The following is a 14550-nucleotide window of genomic DNA, read 5'->3' on the forward strand; positions in this document are numbered from 1 at the left end:
GAGCTGGCGAGGGTTGGAGTTCTGTGCAGCATTAACCCATGGAGAGCTGTGGGACCAGCTGCCGAGAGACCCCATGTCGTTTTGCGGATAAGATTTTTAAAAAAGTATATATATTCCCCATTGTTATATTTCCCCTGTTTTTAAACTTTGGACTATTTGTTAACAATTGCGTTCCTAACTTTCTAACCTGGTTTTCTCTGTCCGTCCTCATCCTTCGAAACGATCCAGGACTGACCACATTTCAAATCAGTGCCGTACAGCAGACTCTGCTTCTAAAGGGAAAACTTGCATTCGTGGAGCGTCTTTTATAACTGCGACGTCCCAAAGCGCGAGGAAGTACTTTTGAAGCGTAGCCACCGTTGTAATGTAGGAAACACGGCAGCCAATCTGCGCACAGCAGGATCCCACAATGAAATGACCGGGCGCAGGTATGTTTCTACAGTGTAAGGCGAGGATAAATATCGGCGAGGACACTGCCGCGGTGGGGAAGGGTAATGTGGGGGGGGGGGGGGGGGGGGGGGGCAATCCCCCTGCTCTTCCAAGGCAGGAATGTGGGTGTGATTAGAGGCTGACACACCGACACGTTTCCATTGAAGCATAATCGTGAATGTGAAACCTCCCATGAACCAGGACACAGGAACGTAATCATCAATTTATTTTCAAGTTTCCGTTAAAAAGGTTTTGCTTATTTGAGAGGGGTAACCTGGTGCAGTTTCATTAAGCCAGCCGAAAACTCTCTGACCACTCTCGCTCGTATGCTTTGGCCCAGATTGCATTGATGTAATTAACAATAAACACAGTTAAAACACACTCCCGTTAGACCGTGGGCTCCCCCCCCCCCCCCCCAGCTCCTCACAGGTCCTGAGCTGAGCCACTACCTTGGTTGCAGAGATCTCCAGTGTAACCATTCTCACATTCGCACTTGGCCTCGCCGAGCTCTGTGATCTGACACTGGCCGTGCACACATTGCAGTCCCTTGCAGGGGTTAAACAGCTCCTGTTGCTGGTTGCAGAGTGCTCCCCTTTGTCCCTCGTCGCACTCACAGCGGTAAGTCACTAAGTCCAACGGCACGCAGCTACCATGTACACACCTGTAACACAGAACAACATCATAGAGGGAGCTTTACTCTGTATCTAACCCCGTGCTGTTCCTGTCCTGGGAGTGTTTGATGGGGACAGTGTAGAGGGAGCTTTACTCTGTATCTAACCCCGTGCTGTACCTGTCCTGGGAGTGTTTGACGGGGACAGTATAGAGGGAGCTTTACTCTGTATCTAACCCCGTGCTGTACCTGTCCTGGGAGTGTTTGATGGGGACAGTGTAGAGGGAGCTTTACTCTGTACCTAACCCCGTGCTGTACCTGTCCTGGGAGAGTTTGATGGGGACAGTGTAGAGGGAGCTTTACTCTGTATCTAACCCCGTGCTGTACCTGTCCTGGGAGTGTTTGATGGGGACAGTGTGGACGGAGCTTTACTCTGTATCTAACCCCGTGCTGTACCTGTCCTGGGAGTGTTTGATGGGGACAGTGTAGAGGGAGCTTTACTCTGTATCTAACCCTGTGCTGTGCCTGTCCTGGGAGTGTTTGATGGGGACAGTGTAGAGGGAGCTTTACTCTGTATCTAACCTAAATGCGGAATATTTGGCTAATGGTAAAGTTCTTGGAAGTGTGGATGAGCAGTGGGATCTAGGTGTCCATGTACATAGATCCCTGAAAGTTGCCACCCAGGTTGATAGGGTTGTGAAGAAGGCCGATGGAGTGTTGGCCTTTATTGGTCGAGGGATTGAGTTCTGGAGTCAGGAGGTCATGTTGCAGCTGTACAAAACTCTGGTACGGACGCATTTGGAGTATTGCGTACAGTTCTGGTCACCGCATTATTGGAAGGACGTGGAGGCTTTGGAGCGGGTGCAGAGGAGATTTACCAGGATGTTGCCTGGTATGGAGGGAAAATCTTATGAGGAAAGGCTGATGGACTTGAGGTTGTTTTCGTTGGAGAGAAGAAGGTTAAGAGGAGACTTAATAGAGGCATACAAAATGATCAGGGGGTTAGATAGGGTGGACAGTGAGATCCTTCTCCCGCGGATGGAAATGGCTGGCACGAGGGGACATAGCTTTAAACTGAGGGGTAATAGATATAGGACAGAGGTCAGAGGTAGGTTCTTTACGCAAAGAGTAGTGAGGCTGTGGAATGCCCTACCTGCTACAGTAGTGAACTCGCCAACATTGAGGGCATTTAAAAGTTTATTGGATAAACATATGGATGATAATGGCATAGTGTAGGTTAGATGGCTTTTGTTTCGGTGCAACATCGTGGGCCGAAGGGCCTGTACTGCGCTGTATCGTTCTATGTTCTATGTAACCCTGTGCTGTACCTGCCCTGGGAGTGTTTGATGGGGACAGTGTAGAGGGAGCTTTACTCTGTATCTAGCCCCGTGCTGTACCTGTCCTGGGAGTGTTTGATGGGGACTGTGCAGAGGGAGATTTACTCTGTATCTAACCCCGTGCTGTACCTGTCCTGGGAGTGTTTGATGGGGACAGTGTGGACGGAGCTTTACTCTGTATCTAACCCCGTGCTGTACCTGTCCTGGGAGTGTTTGATGGGGACAGTGTAGAGGGAGCTTTACTCTGTATCTAACCCTGTGCTGTGCCTGTCCTGGGAGTGTTTGATGGGGACAGTGTAGAGGGAGCTTTACTCTGTATCTAACCTAAATGCGGAATATTTGGCTAATGGTAAAGTTCTTGGAAGTGTGGATGAGCAGTGGGATCTAGGTGTCCATGTACATAGATCCCTGAAAGTTGCCACCCAGGTTGATAGGGTTGTGAAGAAGGCCTATGGAGTGTTGGCCTTTATTGGTCGAGGGATTGAGTTCTGGAGTCAGGAGGTCATGTTGCAGCTGTACAAAACTCTGGTACGGACGCATTTGGAGTATTGCGTACAGTTCTGGTCCCCGCATTATTGGAAGGACGTGGAGGCTTTGGAGCGGGTGCAGAGGAGATTTACCAGGATGTTGCCTGGTATGGAGGGAAAATCTTATGAGGAAAGGCTGATGGACTTGAGGTTGTTTTCGTTGGAGAGAAGAAGGTTAAGAGGAGACTTAATAGAGGCATACAAAATGATCAGGGGGTTAGATAGGGTGGACAGTGAGATCCTTCTCCCGCGGATGGAAATGGCTGGCACGAGGGGACATAGCTTTAAACTGAGGGGTAATAGATATAGGACAGAGGTCAGAGGTAGGTTCTTTACGCAAAGAGTAGTGAGGCTGTGGAATGCCCTACCTGCTACAGTAGTGAACTCGCCAACATTGAGGGCATTTAAAAGTTTATTGGATAAACATATGGATGATAATGGCATAGTGTAGGTTAGATGGCTTTTGTTTCGGTGCAACATCGTGGGCCGAAGGGCCTGTACTGCGCTGTATCGTTCTATGTTCTATGTAACCCTGTGCTGTACCTGCCCTGGGAGTGTTTGATGGGGACAGTGTAGAGGGAGCTTTACTCTGTATCTAGCCCCGTGCTGTACCTGTCCTGGGAGTGTTTGATGGGGACTGTGCAGAGGGAGATTTACTCTGTATCTAACCCCGTGCTGTACCTATCCTGGGAGAGTTTGATGGGGACAGTGTAGAGGGAGCTTTACTCTGTATCTAACCCCGTGCTGTACCTGTCCTGGGAGTGTTTGATGGGGACAGTGTAGAGGGAGCTTTACTCTGTATCTAACCCCGTGCTGTGCCTGTCCTGGGAGTGTTTGATGGGGACAGTGTAGAGGGAGCTTTACTCTGTATCTAACCCCGTGCTGTACCTGTCCTGGGAGTGTTCGATGGGGACAGTGTAGAGGGAGCTTTACTCTGTATCTAACCCCGAGCTGTACCTGCCCTGGGTGTGTTTGATGGGGACAGTTTAGAGGGAGCTTTACTCTGTATCTAACCCCGTGCTGTACCTGTCCTGGGAGTGTTTGATGGGGACAGTGTAGAGGGAGCTTTACTCTGTATCTAACCCCGTGCTGTACCTGTCCTGGGAGTGTTTGATGGGGACAGTGTAGAGGGAGCTTTACTCTGTATCTAACCCCGTGCTGTACCTGTCCTGGGAGTGTTTGATGGGGACAGTGTAGAAGGAGCTTTACTCTGTATCTAACCCCGTGCTGTACCTGTCCTGGGAGTGTTTGATGGGGACAGTGTAGAGGGAACTTTACTCTGTATCTAACCCCGTGCTGTACCTGTCCTGGGAGTGTTTGAAGGGGACAGTGTAGAAGGAGCTTTACTCTGTATCTAACCCCGTGCTGTACCTGTCCTGGGAGTGTTTGATGGGGACAGTGTAGAGGGAGCTTTACTCTGTATCTAACCCCGTGCTGTACCTGTCCTGGGAGTGTTTGATGGAGACAGTGTAGAGGGAGCTTTACTCTGTATCTAACCCCGAGCTGTACCTGCCCTGGGAGTGTTTGATGGGGACAGTTTAGAGGGAGCTTTACTCTGTATCTAACCCCGTGCTGTACCTGTCCTGGGAGTGTTTGATGGGGACAGTGTAGAGGGAGCTTTACTCTGTATCTAACCCCGTGCTGTACCTGTCCTGGGAGTGTTTGATGGGGACAGTGTAGAGGGAGCTTTACTCTGTATCTAACCCCGTGCTGTACCTGTCCTGGGAGTGTTTGATGGGGACAGTGTAGAGGGAGCTTTACTCTGTATCTAACCCTGTGCTGTACCTGTCCTGGGAGTGTTTGATGGGGACAGTGTAGAGGGAGCTTTACTCTGTATCTAACCCCGTGCTGTACCTGTCCTGTGACGTGAATCTGAATCAATACACTTTTGTTTTAGGCTGCGAATGGAGAAGGAACTGATTCTGTGACTATCTGAAACGGATCAGCAATATGTAAATGTTCCAAAGTTCTAAGACAACGAACTGAAAGGATGTTTACGTTAATTTCCCCTCTCCCCCTACGGATTCCCTCCTGGAGGCTGATGGCACCCGGCTCAGTGAGCACTCCAGTGCTGTACCCCCAGTGAATGGACACAGAGTGGCAGGCAACTCGACCTTGGGGTGAATCGTGGCTGAGGCTGTTCCCACTCCAAGGTGGCAAAATCAGGAGCTGAATCCTGTGGTAGACTCTCCCCTGAGTCAGTGTCCCCGAGATTAATAAGATCAGCCGCACTTAATTCAACTAATTCTGCAGAGATAAATCAAATTAGCCTCCTGGTCTCAAAACCTCAGTATCACACAGGATGGTGCCATTAGCAGGCGTGTAATGTGGGGGTGTTGGGATTGGGCAGAGGGAGGGGAGGTGGGGGCTAACAGGACTTTGTTCTGAATGTACCTGCTCCACACTGCAAACCTGGGGTCCAAATGTTCACGGGAGACAAACACTGACCCCTGGTGGCCACGTTTATAATTTCAACCGGTCACCACCGTGCAAACCTGCATCTAGCAATTACTGTGATCTTTGATACAGTATATAAAATATAAAACCTTTGGTCAGTTCCAAAGAGCTTTACAGCCAATGCTGCGATTTGTCAACTGTCGCCCACAATGTCGGGAATACCGCTGCCAATTTGCAGACGCCCAGGTCCCACAAACTGATAATACCGGATCAATTTAATGATGTCAATTGAGGGATAAATATTGTCCCGAACACTGGGGAAAACTACCCCGCACCTCTTCAGGATAGTTGCTGTGACAATCTTTTACGCTTACCTGAGAGAAAAGGGGGGGGGCTACATTTTAATGTCTTGCCTCCGAGACGGGGAATCTCTGCCTCTCGAGAGCTCACCGAGGTTTTCCGGGAGGGAGGTGGAATCAAATTTAATGGTAACTTTTGGATTGAGGTCTGAAACAATGTAGAGGCTGTGGGAAAAGAGGAACTAATTGGTTCGCACTTTCAATGTTTAACACCACACCTCGTCAGGGGATATCAGAGATCACCAAACATTTGGTCAAAGAAGAAATGTCTTGAAGGAGCAAAGAGTCAGGCGAGGTTCAGGGAAGGAATTCCACCGCTTGGGGCCTACAGGTTCAGGCAGTTGAAGGCACGGCCACCAATGACGAGGCAGCGCAAATGTTTGCGCATGAGAAGTCAGAAATAGATGAGCGAAGATATCTCGGAGGGTTTGGATTGGAGGTGGTTACAGAGATGGGGATGGATTAGGCCATGGTGACACACTGGGAGTTTTAAACTGAGATGTAGCTTAACTCAGAGCTTGGGAGCTTGCGTATGTCAAGTGAGCCCGTGGCTGAGGAATTTGGTTTAGGGTCCCAGGTTGTGTCCTTTGACTTACTTGTGTCCCAGGCAGGGGTCACGGAGCGGCTGGTCACAGCGAGGCCCCATCCAGCCCCGTTCACAGTGGCAGACCGGGTCAGAGTCTGCGCGAGGTTGGCAGATGCCGTGGAGGCAGATGATCTTTCTACAGGGCTCGCAGCCGGGCACCACACCAGCTTTCATCTGAGTCTTGGTGAAGTCCTGGAGCTCGTTGTTGATGTATAGGTTCTGGATGCACCCGTGGAAGCTGGTTCCATTCTGGATCTGCCAGAGCCGGAACGCTGCGGAATTCACATCGACGGGCATCCCTGGGCACGGGGGGGAAAGGGAACAGAAACACAACTGCCTTAAGAGCTGGTAAATTGCATCTCTACTTGCCAGGAGTTTAGCTCAGTTGGCGGGACGGCTGGTTCGTAATCCAGAGCCGAGGCCAGCAGCGAGGGTTCCATTCCCCGTACCGGCTGAGGTTATCCATGAAGGCCCCGCCTTCTCAACCTTGCCCCGCGCCTGAGGTGTGGTGACCCTCCGGTTAAATCACCACCAGTCAGATCCCCCCCTGCCCCCCCCTCAACGGGGAAAGCAGCCTATGGTCATCTGGGACTGTGGCGACTTTACCCGCCAGGCGATTCACCCTCACTAAGCCACCCCTCCGAGCCTATATATTCTTGAAGATGGAGTCGGTGCTGAAAGGCTGTTTCCTCTGATTGGAGAGTTTAGGGTTCAGTCTCCGGATTAAGGGGTAGGCTGGGGTCAGTTCGGACTGAGATGGGGAGAAATTGCTTCGCTCTGAGTTGTGAATCTTTTGAGTTCGACGGATGTTCGTGAGTCAAGGCTGAGAATGATAGACTTTTGGACTGGCAGGGCGTCCAGGGATTATGGGCAGCGGGCAGAGTTAATGATCTTATTAAACGGTGGAGCAGGTTCAAGGGGCCGAACAGCCGACCACTGCTTCCATTTCTTCTGTTCCTTCGAGCACAAGGAGGTGAAATCCTTCTTGGGGCGAATTTATAAATGTCCCGTTTCGGGCTATTGCCAATTATTTATTATACTGCATTGTTGCGGTCCACCTTTAAGTGAGTGTGGTGATGTTTTCTGTATTCATCACTGGAGGAAATAAAGCCCATGATTCTGGCGAAGCTGCCACCTTCGACATCAACACTGCCACCAACACTGCCATCGACACTGCCACCAACACTGCCACCAACACTGCCACCAACACTGCCACCAACATCCGTAAGAAATGAACCTGTTGTATTTTCGTGTCGAACAATCACTTGTGGGTGGTTGGTGCCTGGATGTTTGTCCAATCAGCAAGCAACAGGCCCCAGGACACATGTTAAAGATGAGGAGGCCATTCAGCCCCTCGAGTCTATTCCACCAGTCCAAGAGATCATGGCTGACCTGTATCTTAGCCTGTAGGGCTCAGGGTATTCTCATGGCTTGTCTTTATGAACAACTCTGAGCATTGAGGCATGATTATCAGCCTTGCTGGAAAAGTCACCTACGTGTAACTGCTCATTCTGCACTGATTTCTGACCTCTGTCGAATTAAATGTTGCCGAAACAAGTTTTTCTTCAAGAACAATGGCAAAGATAAGGAAGGTCAAATTAGTCTGCGTCCATAAAGCTCTAATTCAATCATGTTAGCTTGCTGAGCCATCGTGTGGTCAGGAAGAACAAATCTAATCCTGTTCGTATCATAGAATCCCTGCAGGGCAGAAGGAGGCCATTGGCCCATCAAGTCTGCACCGCCCCTCTGAAAGAGCCCCTTACTCCGGTCCCCTTCCCCGCCCTAGCCCCATAACCAACCCTACACAATATGGACACGAGGGACAACTTATCATGGCCGATCCACCTAACCTGCACACCTTTGGACTGTGGGGGGAAACCGGAGCACCCGGAGGAAACCCACGCAGACACGGGGAGAACGTGCAGACTCCGCACAGACAGTGACCCGAGCCGGGAATCGAACCTGGGCCCCAGACGCTGTGAGGCAGCGATGCTAACCACTGTGCCGCCCTTCTCGTATGATAAGACAGCAGCGTGCTCGGGGGGATAAAAAGGGGGGAACGTCAGACATCATTGGCGAAGACAACACCTCACCGATTTGTAGCCAGACGCTCCCTTGGTCCCAATCTCCATTGGCTACCTGACAGGAACATCAACGCGATCCCTCACCACCCCTTACCAACCAGATGAAGACCCAAGACGGTGGCTCCTCACCTCCTCCTCCTCAAGGGGCAAGGGAAGTGGGGGGCAATAATTTCCCTCCCTGGCAGTGACGACAACCACCCCGAGCATGAAATTAGTTAAGTTTAAAAAAGATTCCTGACTATAGTAATTCCGAGTGTGCTTGAGGAGTCAGCCAGCCGGGCCTGTTGCCATCGTACCTCCGATGTAAAGCGGTGTCTCGCGGTTGAGTGTAGACTGCTTGACCGAGCTCTCCATGCTCTTGGGTGTCCCACCGTCGATGGACAGATTCACCATCTGGTCTAAGGTCACAATCTCGACCGTGTGGAACTGACCATCGTTGATCGTCTCCAGGCTGCAGGATGCACAGAAAGAGAGAAATTGGCTGACCATTCCAGCGCTTTCCGCCTCCACCTGAACACCGGTCCGAGTCGCGATCACCAGAGACTGCAGATTTAAAACTTGGAGCAAATTAAGGTGTTAAACGTGGTTCATTGGGCAGTAATCTGGCTTTGAGTTAGACAGTTGTCGGACTTGAGCACAAAAGTCCAGATTGAAGCAATGAGGGTGCGCTGAGGGAGTGCTGGACTGTCGGAGGTGCTCACTGAGGGAGTGCTGGACTGTCGGAGGTGCTCACTGAGGGAGTGCTGGACTGTCGGAGGTGCTCACTGAGGGAGTGCTGGACTGTCGGTGGTGCTCACTGAGGGATTGCTGGACTGTCCGAGGTGCTCGCTGAGGGAGTGCGGGACTGTCGGAGGTGCTCACTGAGGGAGTGCTGGACTGCCGGAGGTGCTCACTGAGGGATTGCTGGACTGTCGGAGGTGCTCACTGAGGGAGTGCTGGACTGTCGGTGGTGCTCACTGTGGGAGTGCTAGACTGCCGGAGGTGCTCACTGAGGGATTGCTGGACTGTCGGAGGTGCTCACTGAGGGATTGCTGGACTGTCGGTGGTGCTCGCTGAGGGAGTGCTGGACTGTCGGTGGTGCTCACTGAGGGATTGCTGGACTGTCGGAGGTGCTCGCTGAGGGAGTGCGGGACTGTCGGTGGTGCTCGCTGAGGGAGCGCTGGACTGTCGGTGGTGCTCACTGTGGGAGTGCTAGACTGCCGGAGGTGCTCACTGAGGGAGCGCTGGACTGTCGGAGGTGCTCACTGAGGGATTGCTGGACTGTCGGAGGTGCTCACTGAGGGAGTGCTCGACTGTCTGAGGTGCTCACTGAGGGAGTGCTTGACTGTCTGAGGTGCTCACTGAGGGAGTGCTAGACTGCCGGAGGTGCTCACTGAGGGAGTGCTGGACTGTCGGAGGTGCTCGCTGAGGGAGTGCTGGACTGTCGGAGGTGCTCGCTGAGGGAGTGCTGGACTGTCGGAGGTGCTCACCGAGGGAGTGCTGGACTGTCGGAGGTGCTCGCTGAGGGAGTGCTGGACTGTCGGGAGTGCTGGACTGTCGGAGGTGCTCGCTGAGGGAGTGCTGGACTGTCGGTGGTGCTCGCTGAGGGAGTGCTGGACTGTCGGAGGTGCTCGCTGAGGGATTGTTAGACTGTCGGAGGTGCTCGCTGAGGGAATGCTGGACTGTCGGAGGTGCTCACCGAGGGCGTGCTAGACTGTCTGAGGTGCTCACTGAGGGAGTGTTCGACTGTCTGAGGGAGCGCTAGACTGTCGGAGGTGCTCACTGAGGGAGCGCTAGACTGTCGGAGGTGCTCACTGAGGGAGTGCTGGACTGTCGGGAGTGCTGGACTGTCGGAGGTGCTCGCTGAGGGAGTGCTGGACTGTCGGAGGTGCTCGCTGAGGGAGTGCTGGACTGTCGGAGGTGCTCGCTGAGGGAGTGCTGGACTGTCGGAGGTGCTCGCTGAGGGAGTGCTGGACTGTCGGAGGTGCTCGCTGAGGGAGTGCTGGACTGTCGGGAGTGCTGGACTGTCGGAGGTGCTCACTGAGAGAGTGCTGGACTGTCGGGAGTGCTGGACTGTCGGAGGTGCTCGCTGAGGGAGTGCTGGACTGTCGGAGGTGCTCTCTGAGGGAGTGCTGGTCTGTCAGGAGTGCTGGACTGTCGGAGGTGCTCACTGAGGGAGTGCTGGACTGTCGGAGGTGCTCACTGAGGGAGTGCTGGACTGTCGGAGGTGCTCACCGAGGGAGTGCTAGACTGTCGGAGGTGCTCACCGAGGGAGTGCTAGACTGTCTGAGGTGCTCACTGAGGGAGTGTTCGACTGTCTGAGGGAGCGCTAGACTGTCGGAGGTGCTCACTGAGGGAGCGCTAGACTGTCGGAGGTACTCGCTGAGGGAGTGCTGGACTGTCGGAGATGCTCGCTGAGGGAGTGCTAGACTGTCGGAGGTGCTCACACAGGGAGTGCTAGACTGTCGGTGGTGCTCACTGAGGGAGTGTTGGAGGTGCTCGCTGAGGGAGTGCTAGACTGTCGGAGGTGCTCGCTGAGGGAGTGCTGGACTGTCGGAGGTGCTCACTGAGGGAGTGCTGTACTGTCGGAGGTGCTTGCTGAGGGAGTGCTGGACTGTCGGAGGTGCTCGCTGAGGGATTGTTAGACTGTCGGAGGTGCTCGCTGAGGGAATGCTGGACTGTCCGAGGTGCTCGCTGAGGGAATGCTGGACTGTCCGAGGTGCTCGCTGAGGGAGTGTTGGACTGTCGGAGGTGCTCGCTGAGGGAGTGCTGGACTGTCGGAGGTGCTCGCTGAGGGAGTGCTGGACTGTCGGAGGTGCTCGCTGAGGGATTGTTAGACTGTCGGAGGTGCTCGCTGAGGGAATGCTGGACTGTCCGAGGTGCTCGCTGAGGGAATGCTGGACTGTCCGAGGTGCTCGCTGAGGGAGTGTTGGCCTGTCGGAGGTGCTCGCTGAGGGAGTGCTGGACTGTCGGAGGTGCTCACTGAGGGAGTGCTGGACTGTCGGTGGTGCTCACTGTGGGAGTGCTAGACTGCCGGAGGTGCTCACTGAGGGATTGCTGGACTGTCGGAGGTGCTCACTGAGGGATTGCTGGACTGTCGGTGGTGCTCGCTGAGGGAGTGCTGGACTGTCGGTGGTGCTCACTGAGGGATTGCTGGACTGTCGGAGGTGCTCGCTGAGGGAGTGCGGGACTGTCGGTGGTGCTCGCTGAGGGAGCGCTGGACTGTCGGTGGTGCTCACTGTGGGAGTGCTAGACTGCCGGAGGTGCTCACTGAGGGAGCGCTGGACTGTCGGAGGTGCTCACTGAGGGATTGCTGGACTGTCGGAGGTGCTCACTGAGGGAGTGCTCGACTGTCTGAGGTGCTCACTGAGGGAGTGCTTGACTGTCTGAGGTGCTCACTGAGGGAGTGCTAGACTGCCGGAGGTGCTCACTGAGGGAGTGCTGGACTGTCGGAGGTGCTCGCTGAGGGAGTGCTGGACTGTCGGAGGTGCTCGCTGAGGGAGTGCTGGACTGTCGGAGGTGCTCACCGAGGGAGTGCTGGACTGTCGGAGGTGCTCGCTGAGGGAGTGCTGGACTGTCGGGAGTGCTGGACTGTCGGAGGTGCTCGCTGAGGGAGTGCTGGACTGTCGGTGGTGCTCGCTGAGGGAGTGCTGGACTGTCGGAGGTGCTCGCTGAGGGATTGTTAGACTGTCGGAGGTGCTCGCTGAGGGAATGCTGGACTGTCGGAGGTGCTCACCGAGGGCGTGCTAGACTGTCTGAGGTGCTCACTGAGGGAGTGTTCGACTGTCTGAGGGAGCGCTAGACTGTCGGAGGTGCTCACTGAGGGAGCGCTAGACTGTCGGAGGTGCTCACTGAGGGAGTGCTGGACTGTCGGGAGTGCTGGACTGTCGGAGGTGCTCGCTGAGGGAGTGCTGGACTGTCGGAGGTGCTCGCTGAGGGAGTGCTGGACTGTCGGAGGTGCTCGCTGAGGGAGTGCTGGACTGTCGGAGGTGCTCGCTGAGGGAGTGCTGGACTGTCGGAGGTGCTCGCTGAGGGAGTGCTGGACTGTCGGGAGTGCTGGACTGTCGGAGGTGCTCACTGAGAGAGTGCTGGACTGTCGGGAGTGCTGGACTGTCGGAGGTGCTCGCTGAGGGAGTGCTGGACTGTCGGAGGTGCTCTCTGAGGGAGTGCTGGACTGTCAGGAGTGCTGGACTGTCGGAGGTGCTCACTGAGGGAGTGCTGGACTGTCGGAGGTGCTCACTGAGGGAGTGCTGGACTGTCGGAGGTGCTCACCGAGGGAGTGCTAGACTGTCGGAGGTGCTCACCGAGGGAGTGCTAGACTGTCTGAGGTGCTCACTGAGGGAGTGTTCGACTGTCTGAGGGAGCGCTAGACTGTCGGAGGTGCTCACTGAGGGAGCGCTAGACTGTCGGAGGTACTCGCTGAGGGAGTGCTGGACTGTCGGAGATGCTCGCTGAGGGAGTGCTAGACTGTCGGAGGTGCTCACACAGGGAGTGCTAGACTGTCGGTGGTGCTCACTGAGGGAGTGTTGGAGGTGCTCGCTGAGGGAGTGCTAGACTGTCGGAGGTGCTCGCTGAGGGAGTGCTGGACTGTCGGAGGTGCTCACTGAGGGAGTGCTGTACTGTCGGAGGTGCTTGCTGAGGGAGTGCTGGACTGTCGGAGGTGCTCGCTGAGGGATTGTTAGACTGTCGGAGGTGCTCGCTGAGGGAATGCTGGACTGTCCGAGGTGCTCGCTGAGGGAATGCTGGACTGTCCGAGGTGCTCGCTGAGGGAGTGTTGGACTGTCGGAGGTGCTCGCTGAGGGAGTGCTGGACTGTCGGAGGTGCTCGCTGAGGGAGTGCTGGACTGTCGGAGGTGCTCGCTGAGGGATTGTTAGACTGTCGGAGGTGCTCGCTGAGGGAATGCTGGACTGTCCGAGGTGCTCGCTGAGGGAATGCTGGACTGTCCGAGGTGCTCGCTGAGGGAGTGTTGGCCTGTCGGAGGTGCTCGCTGAGGGAGTGCTGGACTGTCGGAGGTGCTCGCTGAGGGAGTGCTGGACTGTCGGAGGTGCTCGCTGAGGGATTGTTAGACTGTCGGAGGTGCTCGCTGAGGGAATGCTGGACTGTCCGAGGTGCTCGCTGAGGGAATGCTGGACTGTCCGAGGTGCTCGCTGAGGGAGTGTTGGACTGTCGGAGGTGCTCGCTGAGGGAGTGCTGGACTGTCGGAGGTGCTCGCTGAGGGAGTGCTGGACTGTCGGAGGTGCTCGCTGAGGGATTGTTAGACTGTCGGAGGTGCTCGCTGAGGGAATGCTGGACTGTCCGAGGTGCTCGCTGAGGGAGTGTTGGACTCTCGGAGGTGCTGGCTGAGGGAGTGCTGGACTGTCGGAGGTGCTTGCTGAGGGAGTGCTGGACTGTCGGAGGTGCTCGCTGAGGGAGTGCTGGACTGTCGGAGGTGCTCGCTGAGGGATTGTTAGATTGTCAGAGGTGCTCGCTGAGGGAATGCTAGACTGTCCGAGGTGCTCGCTGAGGGAGTGTTAGACTGTCGGAGGTGCTCGCTGAGGGAATGCTGGGCTGTCCGAGGTGCTCGCTGAGGGAGTGCTGGACTGTCGGAGGTGCTCACTGAGGGAGTGCTGGACTATCGGAGGAGCTGACTGAGGGAGTGCTGGACTGTCGGAGGTGCTCGCTGAGGGAGTGCTGGACTGTCGGAGGTGCTCGCTGAGGGAGTGCTGGACTGTCGGAGGTGCTCGCTGAGGGATTGTTAGATTGTCAGAGGTGCTCGCTGAGGGAATGCTAGACTGTCCGAGGTGCTCGCTGAGGGAGTGTTAGACTGTCGGAGGTGCTCGCTGAGGGAATGCTGGGCTGTCCGAGGTGCTCGCTGAGGGAGTGCTGGACTGTCGGAGGTGCTCACTGAGGGAGTGCTGGACTGTCGGAGGAGCTCACTGAGGGAGTGCTGGACTGTCGGAGGTGCTCGCTGAGGGAGTGTTAGACTGTCGGAGGTGCTCGCTGAGGGAATGCTGGGCTGTCCGAGGTGCTCGCTGAGGGAGTGTTAGACTGTCGGAGGTGCTCGCTGAGGGAATGCTGGGCTGTCCGAGGTGCTCGCTGAGGGAGTGCTGGACTGTCGGAGGTGCTCACTGAGGGAGTGCTGGACTGTCGGAGGTGCTCACTGAGGGAGTGCTGGACTGTCGGAGGTGCTCGCTGAGGGAGTGTTAGACTGTCGGAGGTGCTCGCTGAGGGAATGCTGGACTGTCCGAGGTGCTCGCTGAGGG

General features: G+C 55.2%; 1 protein-coding gene across 5 annotated transcripts in view; it reads right to left on the bottom strand.

The window, feature by feature from the left end:
• Positions 1-14550, bottom strand: part of LOC140393331 (slit homolog 1 protein-like) — a 477252-nt gene that overhangs the window by 79911 nt on the left and 382791 nt on the right. For 4 of the 5 annotated variants that reach the window (XM_072479670.1, XM_072479671.1, XM_072479669.1 and 1 more), the window contains exons 34-36: positions 8626-8780; positions 6256-6544; positions 879-1090 (exon numbers count right to left, since the gene is read on the bottom strand). In XM_072479670.1, coding sequence (XP_072335771.1) covers positions 879-1090; positions 6256-6544; positions 8626-8780 — 656 coding nt within the window. Of the gene's footprint in view, positions 1-878; positions 1091-6255; positions 6545-8625; positions 8781-14550 lie in introns of those variants that run through there. The other variant, XM_072479672.1, reaches the window with a different exon arrangement.

Source organism: Scyliorhinus torazame, chromosome 16, assembly GCF_047496885.1.
Source record: "Scyliorhinus torazame isolate Kashiwa2021f chromosome 16, sScyTor2.1, whole genome shotgun sequence".
Lineage (NCBI taxonomy): Eukaryota > Metazoa > Chordata > Chondrichthyes > Carcharhiniformes > Scyliorhinidae > Scyliorhinus > Scyliorhinus torazame.